General features: G+C 41.8%; 1 protein-coding gene across 7 annotated transcripts in view; it reads right to left on the reverse strand.

Moving 5' to 3' along the window:
* The window catches only part of IPCEF1 (interaction protein for cytohesin exchange factors 1), an 88,199-nt gene that overhangs the window by 41,772 nt on the left and 28,621 nt on the right, over positions 1-17,806 (reverse strand). For 6 of the 7 annotated variants that reach the window (XM_075413827.1, XM_075413828.1, XM_075413825.1 and 3 more), the window contains exons 2-5: positions 12,028-12,251; positions 7,482-7,532; positions 1,036-1,072; positions 199-368 (exon numbers count right to left, since the gene is read on the reverse strand). In XM_075413827.1, the coding sequence (XP_075269942.1) occupies positions 199-368; positions 1,036-1,072; positions 7,482-7,505 (231 nt within the window). In that variant the 5' untranslated portion in view covers positions 7,506-7,532; positions 12,028-12,251. Of the gene's footprint in view, positions 1-198; positions 369-1,035; positions 1,073-7,481; positions 7,533-12,027; positions 12,252-13,514; positions 13,532-17,806 lie in introns of those variants that run through there. The other variant, XM_075413829.1, reaches the window with a different exon arrangement.

Raw genomic sequence — 17,806 nt, forward strand, 5'->3', positions numbered from 1 at the left:
CTAGAAAACACAGTTTTCTGCACGTTTCACATTCATATAGACGCTTCCCAGATTACAAGAAATGTCAGGGCTGAGAAATAAACCCAGTCATTTGTACATCTCCAGGGTGCATCTAAATTGTGACCCCAGCTCCCCTTCTCTCCGTCCCAGCAGATGCTGTTTGTCCGGCACCCCGAGCTGGATGGATGCTGTACTCACCAGCTGGCTGCTGTACCAATATAGCGATGACTCCTTCAGCACACACCAGAACTTTTTCCATTTGTTGCCAATGAAAGCTCCTTTTTCTTTCTTTTTGTAGAGCCATCCTTGGCAATCAGCTTGCCCCAGCTCTTTACACGATATCCTCCTTCGGCTCATTATAAAGAACCCTGTGCCATTAAAAATACAGTATTCTGCTTGTTTATAAGTGCATTACCAGGAAAGATGTTGCTGCCAATTAAAGATATCAACCTTACTTAGCAATCTCAGCAAGTCATCCAAGCGTATCTTAAAAAATACTTAGAAGTCATTCAGCTTTATAATGGCTGTGACAGTAACACACATTCATTTGAAAGGCATTCTGATATGCAGAAACAAAATAGTAAGCTATAGATAATGCAGACACTAATTAATTCTAAGATAACTATGCACAAGCTTTTGTAAATTAAAAATACATCCTTTGATCCTTTTAAGAGAAGCATGCATATATTTCCCTTCACACAGCTGCACTGAAAAGAATACATCTATTTAAGTCAGCTAGAGAAAACTATTATGCCAAGTACACGAAAACCACTAGTGTGTGTTTATGTGCAAGCAGCTGATTCCACCTTACTGATTTCCAGCTTTGATTCAATTAACATACCACAGGGATTTAATCCAAAGGAACAGCCCATTGTTATTTTTCTCAGAATCGGTGCAAGAATCGGTGGAGTTAAAAAGCAGCCTTCAACAAGCTGAGTAGCAGTATAAAGTCCTCACCCTCCCGGGAAAAAGACATACTAAGAAAATAACAAAAAAGGAACCCAGAAGAGAAAAGAAAAAACAATCTCTCATTACCTTGACTTTTCTTTTTTGTCTTCTGACGCAAAGGAACCTGTAAGAAATGCAGGAAGGAAAGAAAAGAGGAAATTTCAGATTGTGTTGCAACATTTGTGTAGAAAGGGGAGGGGGAAGCTGGAGAAGGACGTGGTGGTGATGCTGGTGGTATATGCAGGATGGAAACGCATAACCCACTCACTGCTGAAGGGACGCTAGTAGCTGAAGCATAAAATGTGTTAATTAAAATTGATGTATAGCTAGCTGAGCAAGAGCAAATGTAACTCTATTATATGTGTGTCTATCTACTAGTGCTTCCTGTTTCACACCCACGGGTAGCTTCTACTTTGCTGTGTGTTTGCCTGAATTGTATTCTCTGTTCAGAAGTTAAAAAATAGAAGTTAGAACTCAAACATTTTAATGCTTCATTACACTCCACAAGGGGGATTTACAAACATGGAGAGATTAAAAATACATGCCAGGTGTCTGATTGTACTTTAGCTCATTCTAAGAAATCCTGAAAAAGAAAAAAATTTGATTTTCCACTCCTCTCTGTTTATTTAGTGCAGAGAATGCATTTACCCCTATGTAAGGGTTTCATAATATTGCTTTAAAAAAAAAAAAAAACCCAACACAAACCTTACAGATTATCCAAACCATAAAATATAAACATGCCAGAAGTTTACCATGGCATATATGAGAGTTTTAGTCACAGCAAAAATAACACAATTGAACTATATTTACTCTTTTGCAGTCTATATATTTCATCCTACATAAACATATAGAAAATGAAACTAACAGAAGACTCCAGACTGAAAAAGAGGTCATTAGAAATGCAAGGTCTGGCTTTTGGACTAAATTCTCCCCAGACAGGCTGGCTGGTTGTGCAGTTGTGGACCTGAGTTCTCTTTGCCTCAACCTTTCCATCTCTAGCATGGGAACAAAAGCATTCACTTTTTCTATTTATAGGAAGGTTTTGAAGCCCCCGGATGACACATGCTGGATAGGGTGACATATGATTTAATATGCTCGGCCACAATGTTGCTATGCAAAGCCGGTAGCTACCTGATCTGCTGCAGAGCTACGCTATGAACATCCCTAATGCAGCCCCTCTGCCTAGCCAACCGCCTTTCCAGGAAAACAAAACCCCATTTCATATTATTCTTGAAGGATTTGATGGCTCTTCTCACAGGCATATTAGAAGTGAGTAAAGCTACACCATCTGGAAACAGTAATAGAAGACACCACTGCCACCAGTATTTACAAGAACTAGAACTGTCTCTAACCACTAATCTTCGCAGCATGTACCAGAGTGCAGAACCGCATGTCACAGTCGTGTGCTTATCTGGTGCCTATTTGAGTTGACCTGAACAACACACTTGTGGGAGGCTCTACCAGGAACGAATAATCCCAGACTCCTGCTTAATCACCACATATTCTTTTTCCCTTTTTTCCTTTTTTTTTTTTTTAATTCTATCACTGCCTGCCTCTCTCTCAGACTATTCTCCATGACAACAGACATAGAAAAGCAATGAGAAAACACAGTGGCTCTAACTGGAGGCTCCGCTATTTCCCCATCCTATACAGGCCGCCCTTTATGTCTTCATACCGAAGAAAGTAATGCCCTATTTAGGACATGTGGAAATAATATGTGGCCTCAGTGAATCAATGGCTCATGCAGTCACACTAATTAGTTTCCTTTAGAGCTACCCAAAGTGACATTAACAAAACCAAATATGAATCAGCTCTCCTTGCACAGAAACTATGTAGTGGGGCAATGTCACATCCTTGCCATGATACTACAGTGGGGTCATTTCATCTTTAACCAACATAAAGTTGTACAAGAAGAGCAACAGTGAGACAGGATGTGGCTCTCTGTAAACAACCAAGGAAGAAGCAGATCTTTCCACTAACCTTATTTATGATCTACAGCAAAATAACATGGTCTATGGTTCATTTGTCAAGAAAGGGTTAATATCCATATTATGTAAATAATCTGTTAAGGCCCACTTTACATACATACTGAAGGGAAAAAAACCTGATTACCTAACAAGAGCTCGAGGTAGCAAATAGAATTCAGAAATGTTCATTTGTTATTCAGCTGTAATGATGGTATCCTGTTGTAAGTTGACAGGGATGATGAATCCCCATCTCTTCATATTCTGTGAGAGGAGCTGGAAATAAGTGGGGGGAGGAAGTGCAGTTTCCCTGACCTGCAATGCCTTTAGTTTGCTTGGATAAAACCAGGGATAAATCTGTAATAAAATGACTGCTGAGTGAGATTTTGTGAAATAAGACACATTTCTGGTTTTCTTTCCCTGTATTCCTGAAAGCTGAAGTAAATTTTCAATAAATTAATGCTAAACCTGGAACTCAGCAACTTTTAATTGTTTTTAGTGCTGTTCAGAAGCCCAGTGTTGTCTTATAAAGAATATCTCTTTTGCTTTGCACAAGAGAAACCTCTAAACCCAGATTTCAGCAATGAAATCCAGTGTTATTCACAAGATTGTCTTCCCAAATTTTGTTGATTTAAAAGCAAACAAAAGCAACATCTTTCTCCAAAGCACCAGTGTTTGGAGTCAGATAGATATTTTATGAAATAAACAAACAGTTTTCAGTAAAACAATTTTGATCTTAAACTGACATAAAACCTGTATTTAAATGAATCCACCACAAAACTCATAAAATGCCTCACCAGCAGGATTTGGATTCAGTTTTCCACAAGAATACAACACATTAGCAAGTCTCCAGTTGCAACCCTTGCCTCAAGAAGTAAAGTTTCCTTCTCTGAAAACTGGCTTATGAGAGTCAACAATCTTTCATTTCAGTGAACCTGAGTGAACATCGATTAAGAGATACTTTTAAGTTTCACTCCTAATAGGAGACATTAGCACCAGTCCAGAACAAAGAGAAGACTGCAGAAGGCAGAGTTATTACCAGTAAAACCAATGGTACCGACCAGGGGCGTAACAGCAGTTTCAGATGCGAATGTACTGTAACTACCACATACAGTCACTGGAACAATCTGAAACTAAACCAAATGTCACGATTTTACTATGCTGCTGACAAAGGTGGACGTTTCTCTATACAGCTCAGTTTCCTGGCGACAAACAATTTATTTCATTATCACAGGTTCAACTGAAAAATGAACCAAAAAATCAGATCTATTTCTAGCTTTTGTTAACAGGGAAAATCCGAGACCAATAATCCTCAGAAAGCTCTGAAATAAATGTAAAACTACAGTTATTTGCATCTTTTGGAGGGTTGTCATTTTTGTGCAAGTCTAGCAATACCGTCTAGCTTGTAATCTTTTTTGGTAGTTTTTGGTTTACTCATCAGTTTACTGAAACCTGAGGACTGAACAGGATGGAATAGTGATCCTGCAGGACACTGCAGGCCTCAAGCTTGCTGTCCATTGCTGCTCCACTTGGCAAATACACCCATGAGCCAGCTGCAAAGGGAGCTGTACAACTGAGCGTTGTTCACAGCCACATCTGTGCCAGGCAGGCTCCACTGATGAGCAGAAACTTACAAGAGAAGCGACAGCTTCAGTGAGACACTTCTGTCAGTTTAGAGATCCTATTTTTCCACAAAATCACAGTACAGCTGAGCTTGGAAGGGACCTCTGGAGGTCATCTAGTGCAACCCTGCCACTCAAGCAAGGACACCTACAGCCAGTTGTCCAGGATCATGTCCAGAGAGCTTTTAATTATCTCCAAGGATGGAGACTCCACAACCTCTCTGGGCATCCTGTGCCAGTACTTGGTCACCTTCACAGTGAGAAAGGGTTTCTTGACATTCAGAGGGAACCTCCTGTGTTTCAGTTTTTGCTCATTGCTTCTGGTCCTGTCACTGGGCACCACTGAAAAGAGCCTGGCTCCGTCACCTTTTCACCCTCCCCTCTGGTATTTACATTCTTTAAGAAGTCCTTTGCTAGTAGACACATATGTTTCTCATATATTAGATGCTCTAGTCCCTTAATCATCCTTATGGCTCGTTATTGGTTTCTCTCGAGTATGTCCATGTCTGTCTTGTACTGAGAAGCCCAGAACTGGACACAGTGCTCCAGGTGTGTCCTCACCAGCACTGAATAAAGGGGAAGGATCACCTCCCTTGACCTACTGGCAATACTTTGTCTAATGCAGCCAAGGTTACCATTTGCCTTCTTTGCAGCAAGGGCACATTGCTGGCTCATGTTCATCTTGATGTCCACCAAGACTCCGAGGTTCTTTTCTGCAAAGATATTTTCCAGCTGGGCAGTCCCCACATATACTGGTTTCCTCTGGCAGTATCATTTGTACACACATTGAAAAAGAGCAGGGGGTAGAAGTTAGAGGGCTGGATAAGCTTCGGCAATCCCTCCACAACATCCTGGATCCTGGCCCCTGCCAGGCAGCAAACCTCTCTAGATGGTTATCCAGGCCTACAGACAGGTGCCTCTGTCTCCCGCAGCAAGGAGTCACCCATTGCGATGACTCACTGTTTCTTCCTGGTAACCTTGTATAGTTTACAGTTAGGTGAACCAGGTCCTTTGCTAGTAGGCACATATGTCTCCCCTTTAAATCTGAGGACAGTCAGTCTACTATGCAGTTGCAAGTTCTTAGGTGGGGGAGGAGCCTTCATCTCGCTACTAGAAGTCATCAGCTTCCATCCTTTCCCTTCTCCAGCAGTTTTTCTTACTTTGATAGCAGAGGTAGACACTGCGTGCTTCTTCATTGCAGATGGGGACTGAGGCTTTTCAAGCTGTTGTGTCTCAGGGAAGACCCTATCTATCACCCTTTCATTTTCCCTGATGATGCACAGTCTGCTCACTTCCTCCCACATCTCTTCCACTTGCCAGCAGAGCTCCTCCAAGACTGGACACCTCCTGCAGAGCAGAGGACCCTCTCTCCTGGCCTCAGAGAGAGGTTCCAGGCACTTCCTGCAGTCTAGGACTTGGAGGGCTGCATCTGCCATCTGAAGCTCACTCTGTGTGGAAGACTTTGCCCTGGCAGGGACAGCTGCTCCCACATGTATTGGGGAAACTGCTTTGTTACCTCCATGCCTAAGACTTACAGCAGCACAATTTCAACTGAGGCCCCCTTACTTCACTCCTCCTTCACACCCTGCTGCACAAACTGCTGGGTCTGTTGGCTGTGCTCTGGGCCTGACTCAGGTCCCTCCCGAGCACAAGTTCAAGGGTGCTTGACTCTCCTAATAAGAGGGAGCTGCATCAAAGGCTCCAGGCACCCTGGGTCACAGGCCACTGATCATAATCATTAGAAGCTGCTAGAGCTTCCTTGGGCCCATACCCTTGTGGCTCCCCTTACCCTGTCCTTGCCTGACAGCAAGGAATTCCAAATATATAGTATGAGGGCTACATGTTTCCAGCCTCCCTTCCAAATTGGTGGCCATGAGCAATTGTCTCTGGGAACCAAACTCGGGTGGGCAGCATCCCTCTAGGGAGCTGCCAGGAGCAGTCAAGGATTTCCCCAGGGGATGTTTCTGCCTAGAGACTGAGCAGCTTGCAGCCTACAAACTCCCCAGGAGAAAAAAATGGGGTGAAATAGGTGCATGAGGCAGTTTCGAGGGAAAGAAAAGATTGTTCTACACACAAAAGCAGGGGCATTGAGCTAATACTGAAGACAAGACTTCATGTCTCATGAAGTTCCACTCACAGTGCATGAGTCTGAGAAGGCACCAAAGGCAGCTGTGATCAGTAGTTCATGTTCTACAGAGCTGTACCTTCCTGAAGCTTACCAAGGGTTAGACAGATGTGTGGCTAAGCAAACCCTTTGCTAAGCTCATGTATCCTAAGTTACTTCTTTCTCATCCATTGACAAGTAGGACTTGGAAATGAGGGCACCCCTGGCATCAGGCTGTCCTGGGTTCGGCCAGGACAGGGTTAATTTTCACCGGAATCCAGGAAGGGACACAGCCCGGCGGGCTGACCCCACCTGCCCAAACAGAGCCGGGTATTCCATACCATGTGCCGTCATGCTGGGTTCCGGTAGGGGGGAGCTGGGCGGCGGGAACGCACTCGCGGCTCGGGAGCACGCAACGCTGGTCCGGGAGAGCGGTTCTCTGGGTCGTGCGGTTTGTGTTGTGTTTTCTCCTTATCTGTACCATTGTTGTTCCTATTCCCTTTGTTTGCTGTTCTGTTAAACTGCCCTTATCCCGACCCACCAGTTTCTGCCTGTTTCTTTCCATTCTCCTCCTCACCCCAGCGGGGGGATGGGCGGCCACGTGGCGCTTTTGTTGCCGGCCGCAGCCAAACCAGAACACAGGCCCATACAGTAGACTTGCTTTCATCCTTACCGCAGAACTGGGTCAGCCTGTGGCAGTCTCACCACTTGGCTTGGCCCATAAGCAAGGTCTTGTTTGGATGTTGATGTTGCCCACAGTCTTGTATGATTACAAGGACACAACCCCAGCATATGACCTTTTCAACTGATCAGTAAATATGGCATAACTTCCATTACACTTACGAGAGCGTTGCCATCAGGTTCCATGAATGGTTTCAAAGCTTAGTGGGAAAGCTGTAAAAAGAGAAAGATATATTTAGTTAAGCTCTATATTATATTTTCATATAACATAAGTCTTGACAGCAGACTAAAAAAATGTGTTAATACACTTTGACCTGCTATACTTTACCCTCCCTACTCCACCCACCCCCTCAAAAGAAAGACCTTTTCCTACGATAATGCTATGTCACATGAACTGATTTTACTGATTTAGAAGTCAGCCAGTGATAAGGAACACTAACTCAAATCTCTCCAAGCTTTTCTATGAAATAAACAGAATAAAGCTTATAGATGTGGTTGGGGGGTTGCTTTTTGTTTGTTTGGGTTCAGTTTTGGGATTGGGTGGTTTAAGGAAATACATAGAGAATAAACAAGGCGGTTTGGGGTTTTTTTGTTCATTTTGGTTTTTACTTTGAAAGAAATTGGTAAGATTTTTATTTCTGCTTTGGCTGAGTAATTAATTCCCAGTGTTTTCTAGGAATTGCAATTAGGTAATCTATCAGCTCTTCTGAACGGGATAAGATCTCATACCAAACTACTCATTCTATGAAGAATTGCAATTTTAAGTTCTGGAGACCAAAATCTGTGCAGTCCAACAGCAGACAGCAGGCCTTATTTTCCAAAGATACACAAAGTTAGCAGTGATCCATTTAGGTGATAGTTCAGGTGATTTCATGTCTTATACACAACCAATAGTCAACTCTCTATATGATTTTCCTTTGGCTGGCAGAATGGACAGATGATGAAAGAATCACTGCAGTCTACAAGATGAAGGAAAACATACTAAATTTTTAGTGCCAGCAAAGTTCCTATAAAAATCACTCCTCTGCATACGAAAGAATCGAGTGAAATAGGAGAGGACACGAGACTGTTGAAGTGAGCAAGAAAGGATTTCCAGAAATAGAGCCACACTTCAGAATAATTTCTAACAAGAACTTTTTCCTGTTACTAAAAGCAGTAATTTCGGATATGTGCCATTCCTCATATGTAATATTTGTTTTAGTTTGAAAATAAAATCTTAAACCAGAAAATAAAAACCCACCTACTGGCTTCCAGCAATTTCAAACCAAAAATAGAAAGGCAAACAAATACATATTTTTCTGGCTCCCTACTGTTTCTGTCCAAAAATAGAAAGAAGCACTTTCTATAAGTGGCTCAAATCCAAGTAATATCATGATGAGGAGAGATGTTATGGTAATTAATTTCAAGGATGTTTAGAAATCATAGCTAGTACAAACAAGCAGAGGAAACACCTTTAGTTACACAAGCAAATTAACATCGAACCTCAAATACCAAGCCAGAAAGCAAGGGAAAAACAGACCAAGTTATAGTAATTACTCTGACATATGGCCTTTTTCCTGTCATTTCTTCGTTTCATGTGTGCTTTGGGTTCGAGGAGGGTGAGGTATAATTATACGAACTGCATAGATTTGAATCAGCCACAGTACCAGGAGCAAGAGGAGAAGTGTTAGTTAACTGGCAAGGAAATATTTCCGCCTGCATGCTTTGTGCCGAAGGAATTGAAATGGATTTCAGCAGAGCCTTTCAGTGACTTTAACTCCAACTTTTGTTTACTTTCCAGAAACTGGATAAGCAGTCTTTGAGCCAGAATCGAATTTTCAAAAGCAACATTGACTTCTGTCTCATTCTCGTTAAGAGTATGAATTTATTATTCCCTGTGTAAAGAAAAGTATAAAAAAAAATCACACGTGCACTGCAGAAATAACTCTCATACATGTAACCTGAGTTTATTTCTCCTAAATAAACCCAACCTGAGTGAGATTAGTTACACTGTGAAATGTTATGTCCGCTCAAGTGTACTCAACTCTTGCAAAACCAACATTTCAGAAGGGCGTAACATGTTTATCTCTGCACTGCAGTAAAATATGTCTTTCTTCTCAATTTTCTGGAGGTGCACTGTGGGAAAACCATCTATCCTTTCTGAACAGACAGGTGAATTAGGAGAAGGAAATGGATAAACATAGCCACTCAAATAGAGCTAGTCTATACCCACCTTACTGGGTGGTTCAGGATGAATCTACAGCGGCTGTCTCTGGGAACCATGGCCCCTAACATTCCCCTCCCACAGGCTGCATCCCCTGCTGAGCTGTGCCCCTCACTTGCCCTCTGTGCAATGGTAGGTGGTCATGCCATGGCAACCTGCAAGCATGCCCTGGGATGGCAGTTTTGCTGGCAGAAGGGCTTCCCAGCCCATGAAAGCTACACCCGAGCTCAGGAACTAGGTAAGCCAGTGAGAGGTAAATAGGAGACAACACTGAGTTCATACCACCAGGAGGGCATCCCGATTCCTAGCTGAAACAGCTGCAGCAGGAGAAGACTTGGCCCAGACCACCTTGTTTCACAGCACTCGGGGTGCTGTATTACAGACTGGAGACACCCGTGTCAGTGCCCTTGTCCTGACTCTGGTGGACATTGAGTTTGAAGCAGGGTCTCACCCCTAGAGATATACCCTAAGCACTGAGGTGAGGATGTGGGATTCCGGCCCTCTCCCTAAGCCTCTCCATTTGCAGTGAGAGAAGATCTAGGAACAGGAGGAGAGGGAAACCCTCCAGACTACAGATTAAGGCGCCCACATTGAAAGCGTGCACCAGCATTGCAGTCTGCTGTGATGGATGTTCAATTCACTAAAATTGGAAAGTGGAACAAACCAAAGAGAGAGAATAAAACAAGGCACGCTGAAACCTCTCCCACTTCAGATGGCTTTATAAAGGAGAAAACAAACTTGAATCTCACTTTCTGGAGGATAAAACGTTATGAATCTACTGGATAAAAGCAAAAAGGCTGGATTTACATTATGAGTTTGTAAACCATGCCTACATTTCTTCAGCTTTTCTTAGATGTACCCAAAACAACTCATTTAATTTCAGGCTGAATTGAATATAATATGTCAAAAGCAGTTTCAGCTAAAAGATTTCTAATTCAAGTTTTTGAGGGTTTTTTATTTTGATTCAACAACTGAACTATAAATACCAGTTTGTTTAGCTCTATTAGTCCCACTTCACTCCTGCTCTTTCAAGAAGAGTAATAAACAAGTAGGTACATGAGTAATAGCTGATACAATAAATGTGGAAACACAGCAAATGACTTATCAGAAAAATCTTGCAATTATTTCCATTTGACTACATCGTCTCTTCTGAAGTAAATAGAAATATCTCTGTTAAAGATCAAAGGTAGTGTTAGGAGTGGAAAAAAGGAAAAAAAAACCACTGAGGTTCCAGTGATTCTAATTTCAACTCATGTGGAAGTTAAAATCCACAAGGCCTGACACAGCTAAAGTGATCATGTCAATCTGCAATGATATTGGTAGAAGTCTGCCAGACATGCCTTCCAGGCATCCCTCAGATGACATCCAGAGTGGGCATATGCCTTCCTGTTTCTGAGCAAAATATTTGAGATATGTAACATGACTCAAACTATTTGTGTTGAGAAGCACCCAAAATGTGCATAGCTCAGTTCCTGTTCAGATGGCATTGACACAGACTACTCAAAAAAAATTCCACTTTACCAAGCACCAAGTCAGGGTTACGAGACAAACTGGAAGCTAAGCTTTTTGCCTTCCATTTACTTTTCTCACGCTGGTCACCAACGTGAATATCTCTGTTTGCTTTCTGTTTATTTGGCTGCCTGCAACAATCCGCACTTCAATGGGCAATGAATCGACAGGCAATATGAAACTAGTGATAGCTACAAAAATTTCCCTAAAAAAAAAAAAAATTCAATGATTACTTAATCACATATCTCACTTACGAGGCATTAGGAATAGCATTGCTCCAAATTACAGTAGCGCTTGAAGCACTGTCCTGTGTCAAGAAGAAAGACTTATATAATAGTCCTAAATTATCATATTACCTTTAACTGAGGTTCTTGCAAAAATACAGGGGGAAAGTAATCACAGTGATTGTAAGATCATAGTTGTCCTCTGGGTTACTAGAGATCAATTTAATCTGACAGAACCTTACCATTAACTGCTAATTAATCAGATCTAGGCAGTTACTTAACTGATTAATTAGCTGTCTAAATCAACTCTCTTACATGCACAAGGAGTTTCTTGATCTGTAGAATTTCTCTCATTTACTGGCTTACCAGGAAAGCGGGTATTAAGCTGATGCTGTCTCATGGGGCAATGACAAATGAACGTTAAGGCACTTCTCACTTAAGCTCATGGACTGTCCCACCCTGGTTAAGTTATGTCCCACCCACCTTGGTCCCCATGACCTCACGTTTCCAACTGCAGATGAAACTACATATTTACTATTAACATTGGAAGCAACAAGTCCATTAAAGTATAATCAGAAGTCACAATTGTCAGAATATACTTTCAGCTTTGGCCACAACAGATAAATTTAAGCTTGTTAAATAAAAATTACCCTTTGAAAAGTCAAAAAGGTTCTTATCAAACGCCTCGCAGCAAGAAACTCCATTTGTCACATTATAACACCATTGGTTATAATCTTATTCAAGTGCATTTGAAAGGATTCAATCCCCTCACCTGCAAGCAATTCAAAAAGACAACGTCTGAGTCCATTTGGGAGAGGGCCAGGAAAAACTGGAACAAAGTTCACTGCTCCCGTCTCGGAGACATCACCCTGCTTGGATCTCGGCCAGGTCCTGTCAGTCCAGCCGGGAAGCCCAAGAGTGGCAGGTTACAGGCGTTGACAGCTCAGAGCAAGCCGTTGCAGGAGCCCACGCTCACTGCCTTCGGTAGGAGAGGGGCTGGAAAAAAAGCAGAGGTTCAACAGAAGAGAGATGCTCCAGCTGCCTCTGTGGCCTCATAGACAAAAAAGAGAAATCAAAATGGCATGCTTAGTGAAGTGTGTCTGCCCCAAATGTGAGTTTGCATGCAGGCTCCTTATGCCATTGAGCTGATTCCTAGTGCTGCTATGTTTGAAGGACAAGAAAACATTTGTAGAAACTTTAAGCACAATACTGCAATTGCTACTGCCTCCTAGCTGGCTCTTTTGCTGTGGCAGGCAATAAAAGCAGGCAAAGTTAAACTGGCTGCAGAAATAAACAAAGAGTTAGTGCAGTTAAGGGGTAAGGAAACACTCCAGGTCTGAAGAAGCGCTTCCCTGGTGCTCTACTCTCTTCCAAAGATGCACAGTTCTTTGCTGGCCCAGAAGATGAAACACAGAGGGGAAGCGGGAGAAAAAAGCCCAAAGCCTATAGCCCCTCCCGAGGTAACCACCTCAGGGCTTTCCCTTGAAGCAAGTCCCTTGCAAAAAGATACAGATGAGGGGAGAGGGAGCGCCGTTCCCTCCTCTGTTTTTTCAGATCATCTGTTCAGCAAACACAGTTTAGAGGGAACACTGCAAGGTCCAGCATCTAAAGAGAGGACGAAGGGGATGTTTCCCCCAGCACAAAGGCGCAGAACCACTGTAGTAATTATAAACGTGGATCATCACTGTGACAGGAACCTGAGACATCCTTGCTGGAAGGCAACTGTGACAAGCATTTGCTGTTAAAGCATTGTAGAAGGTTTTATGCACCCAATGGAAGACAAAAATTGAAAAAAGTAATCATGGCAATAAGCCGCTGCAAAACATTTTGTGAATTTGGAGGATGAGGTTCAGAGGAAAAAAGAAAACATATTGTCAGCAAAATGAACCAGATTTCCTAAAATAAGCCTAATGAAAAAAATTTCTGCCAGATATTGCTGACAGGGGGAGGCTGCTTGACACACATCGGCTTCCAGCTGTGCCCCGCGCCGTTTCAAGAACAAACTTACTTTGGGCCCCTTTGCCTAGCACAACGCAGTGACATTTTCCTTTTGGAGAATTTTTACCCTGTCCCCTCCAGTGGCCTTTAGGAGGAGGCCACTGTGGAGGCAGGAGTGCCCCAGGCAGGGAATGACCTCCCCACAGCCCCACCAGGCTGCCCAGAGGGGCTCAGCCCCCACACACACGTTGCTGGAGGCATCTCGTGGGCAGTGACAATTTGGTTTAAGGAAGCAAAGCCAAGGCTAGAACAGAAGCTCACCCGTCCTTCCTACGTTTACAGCTGCTCTTTCACTGTGGATGGAGTTTTCTCCTACATCCAAAAAAAACAGTTACCTGAGCATTATTTCCCAAGCTGCCACCTTGGCGAGAGATGTATCAAGAATATTCAGTCCCGTTACAACTTCCACAACTGCAATGTACTACATCAGGATAACATGAGCACACTTTTGGCTCCTGCATTTGAGAACAGAAGGCCAAAAAAAATTGCTACTGTTTGCAGTCTCTGAAGCTTGGATGTGAATCTCCTCTTCCTTTCCTCCTTCCAGGCAAAGTTCATTATATTGACAGCTCTGTGCAAAAGGCCAGCATTCACACTTCCAGAGAAATGTCAGGAGAAGAGCTTTTAAAGAGTAAAGCAAAATCGTTACGCTAGTGATTATGAGGATGAAGTAATGAAGAAACAGCTGGGGGACTTGCTGCTTCTTCCATTAAAGACTTACACTCCTATGCTCAAAGTTCACAAGAAACAGAAGTCTAGAAAGTCCTGTTTCATTCTTCATTAAAAGATCAGGAGCATTGAAGAGTTGATCTTCCTTCCACTTTTCACAGTATGCAAAGTACTTGCACTGTACTCACACATCACCTCTGCAATAGCACAATCTCAGTGGGGGAAGGTATGCCCTAGCAAACAGCCCTAGCAGGTTGCACTGGAGGAGGGTGAAGCGGCTCCTGCGCTACAGTGAAGCCTGGTCAGCCATAGAGATTTACATGTGATCTTCTTTTCCCTGTGGGTGAAAGGCATTTCCCTAGGAGCAAGATGATTCCCCAGGAACTATGATTCTTGCTTCTTAAACACTATAGCCTTTGCCAGAACATCTGCACACAGAAATAAATCATTAAAGATGACTACTTGTTACTCCTGCGAATGCAGCTCTGACTACACCAGACACTTGCTTCTTCAGTCTTACTGAAATAAACACTTTTCCTTACTCTTTTTCTCTGGGGTTGCCCTCATAGTAAAATCCAAAAGGAAAGCACTGAGCATTTTTCTAAATGAGAAGGTAACATGGTGAAACTACAGAAGACTAAAAAAAGGAACTTGTTCTTTCATGGGAACAATTTCCAGGTTTTCTCAGATCTGGAGTTTTTTGATCTATGAGCTGTATTTCACCAAATTATTTCCCTTAAATTCCACCATATTAGAGCTCTCCCAACACTTTTTACAAAGTTAAGTCTCTGTCTGAGTCTCTCCCTTTTCTTGTAAGGAGACATTCTCTCTCTTCTTTATTTTTCTTCTAAACCAGTCCCCAGCTATTTATGTCCTTTTATATTTAGATGAGTGTAGTCCAATATAGAGTACCTCCGTTTTTATAGCTTAATTGTAATACAAATATCTTTTGTTTTACATAAGAAAAACAAATAGACAAAATAAATTTTAGACTTTCCAGTGATAAAAAATGTTCATAAGGACAAAATAAAATTACTATTATCAACTGTTTAATGGCAGTGTATAGCTCACAGTAATTGCAGCCTCAATAGTTACTTTCTCTTTTATGATCTTCTTTAAAAAGATTATTTTTAATTGTTACTTCAGTTCTCCCTTCTCATGCCATGTGCCATTTTGGCGACAAAAAAATTTGACAGTTAAACCCCCAGGGTGGTACAAATAATCAACAAGTAGTAAATGCTTGGAGGAAAACAACCCCATACTTGGTATTTCCCGTTGCAGCAGAGCTATAATTTATGCCAGTTGAAGAATCTGAGGTTAACTTCGGGATTTGAAACACCCATAATTTGAATTGCATCAGTTTAAATCAACTAGCTCGATGACATAACTTTCAACGCACAGTCTTTCTGACACAGGGAAGGAATGGTGTATTTGTCTTCCAAGCTGATCTCTCAGGCTTTACTCAAGCAAGTGCCATGACGCATCCTGTTTCTGTTGGCAGCTAGATAGCTTCTCTTGGCCTTCTGACCAGATACTATAATTTAGCACATCTGTTTTGCAAGCATTGTCAGGCACAACAAGGCTGTAATGCTCCTGTCTTGTTAAAGTCATGGAAAAGACTGGAAAGATTGAAAGATCATAGAAAAATTTGGGTACGACTCCTCTAGGGACATCACTGGCAGAAGACAATGGAATTACTACCTCATGATGGGTGGTGGCACTTTTCAGACACAGGGGCATGACCAGAAACACCTCAGTGAGCACACAGAGCTTTGAGGGCAACATCTGAATGCAAAAGTCCTACTCAATACCAGTAAGCACTTCATCCTTCTGGGCAAGAGCCGTTACTGTCCATTCCACCTGCATTTTTTCAGGGACAAAGAAATATCTTGAAGAAAGTCTAAATGGGAAAAAGATAAGCATCATACTTCAATGACTTTAACATGCCGATATGACAATCTTAATCTCATCAACTAATGTGAGTTTTATTCACTAAGAAGTTAACACCATAATCATGACCACAGAAGATTTCTCATCTTCAAGCTATCATTAGTTCTACTTTGTATTTTTCTTCCACAGAGAATCTCAGAGAAAACAAGGTTTTCATTTAAAAAAAAGCAAAAACAATTGCTCTCTGCCCAAAACTCAGAGACTTTAAAACAGAAAATATAACAAGCTTTGTCAAAAAATATACAGCTTTGAAGGAACAGTCTTGCTTTCTTATCATGAAATAATGAAGGGAATTGTTTTTATGTTAAAAAATCAGATAAGCAGTCTAACAACTAAAAATCTAATTAGACAAAAATAATTTTTTTCAGTTGTATTGTCTCACAATAGTGTTTCCTTATTTTCATTAATCTTTCCTTTTGCTGAAACATATAGCCCAATATAGGATGACAAAAAAATTAACTGGAATCAAGCCACATTCTCATGTCTAAAGTTCATTATGTCCTGATTTTAATTTTTTTTTTTAATTCTGTTACAGTCTTCAAATTTCAATTTGCTAAAACTTACATACAATTGAGCAATAATACAAAATGCACCCAAATTCCTAAGAAGGTTAGCACAAGAAAATCACTTCTTACAAAGTGGACAGACATTTGACCATCAATCTGTGATTTGTTGAGATCGATAAGGACGAAAAAATCCAAGCTACTCCGAACAAGAAAATCCAACTAACTCCAGAGGACTCACTCTCAAAATATTTGTGTTTGCTGGGGTTTTTTTTAAATGTCTGCCACCCCAGACTCTAAGCCTCAATTCTTAGCAGAAGACAGTGAGCTGACCACAAATATTAGGAAAAAAGAATGCTGAAATTTGAATTCAAGGTAGCCAAGGCTGAAACTCCACAGGGCTTTGTAAGTCAGGTCAGAAGGTCGAACAGCTGTTCAGACTGGATGTCAGTCAAGTTTTTAGCACATTTCATAATGTGTTGCATGTACAACCAATATGTTCCTACTGTGTCACTTCATTAAAAGTGAAAGAAAGGGGAAGCAGCAGTGGGGAAGCAATAGAAACTTTAACTGAGCACCCGCTGTCGTTGCACATCTGCAGGCAGCAATATAGGGCCCAAATATAATGTGATATAGTATAAAGCAATACTATAGGCCAGAAGAAGGAGCAAGATAGTTAAGCATGGTGAGTAGCTGTCTCTAAAGCCATCCAAAGGTTTCCATTAAGAGACAAACAGGCTAGAACGCAACTACCACCTGAAAGTAGGTCTCGTCAGAAATTCTCAAAGTGGAGGAACTGAAGAAAGCCCTACAGACTCAGCAATTAACCAAAACAAGACAAAGATGTCTCCTCTGTGGTTAAGTTAGACCGGGGTGAAGTTGCTGTGATTCACTCTGTTTCTAGGACTGTACCTCCACAAAGCATCTTTACTGGAAATGCAGTTTATGCCAGGCACAGACAACGTATCTACCAGACAGAAGACTGCTGGAGGATCTTACTTACCCCTGTAATGACATGGACTATGCGGCACTTCAGAGTACAGCTTCAATCTTCATCTCAGAGGAGGAAAAGTGCTTTAAGTGAGCTGGTAGTGCACTTGGGTGCAACCCACAAGATTCCAGATAGAGACACAGGACAAAAATCATAGTTTAAAACAACCCCTCCAGTGCACTAAATTGTTAGTACATAACAATAATAATTTCTGTTTCCTCATTCCAGCCCCTTTCCCTCCCCTCCACTCCCCTCCCAATTCCCTATTTCGTTCTTAACTGAAGAGATGTTCAACAACAAATTTGAGAAGTGCTGCTTCCTACTTACTACAAACATCTTCACACTGTTGCTTTCTGAGAAAATTTGACTATTCGAGATTATCTCCATCCTCCTTGCACTTTGTGAGATCCACACAAATCATTTAAAGACTGCACTAGGGA

Source organism: Opisthocomus hoazin, chromosome 2, assembly GCF_030867145.1.
Source record: "Opisthocomus hoazin isolate bOpiHoa1 chromosome 2, bOpiHoa1.hap1, whole genome shotgun sequence".
Taxonomy (NCBI): domain Eukaryota; kingdom Metazoa; phylum Chordata; class Aves; order Opisthocomiformes; family Opisthocomidae; genus Opisthocomus; species Opisthocomus hoazin.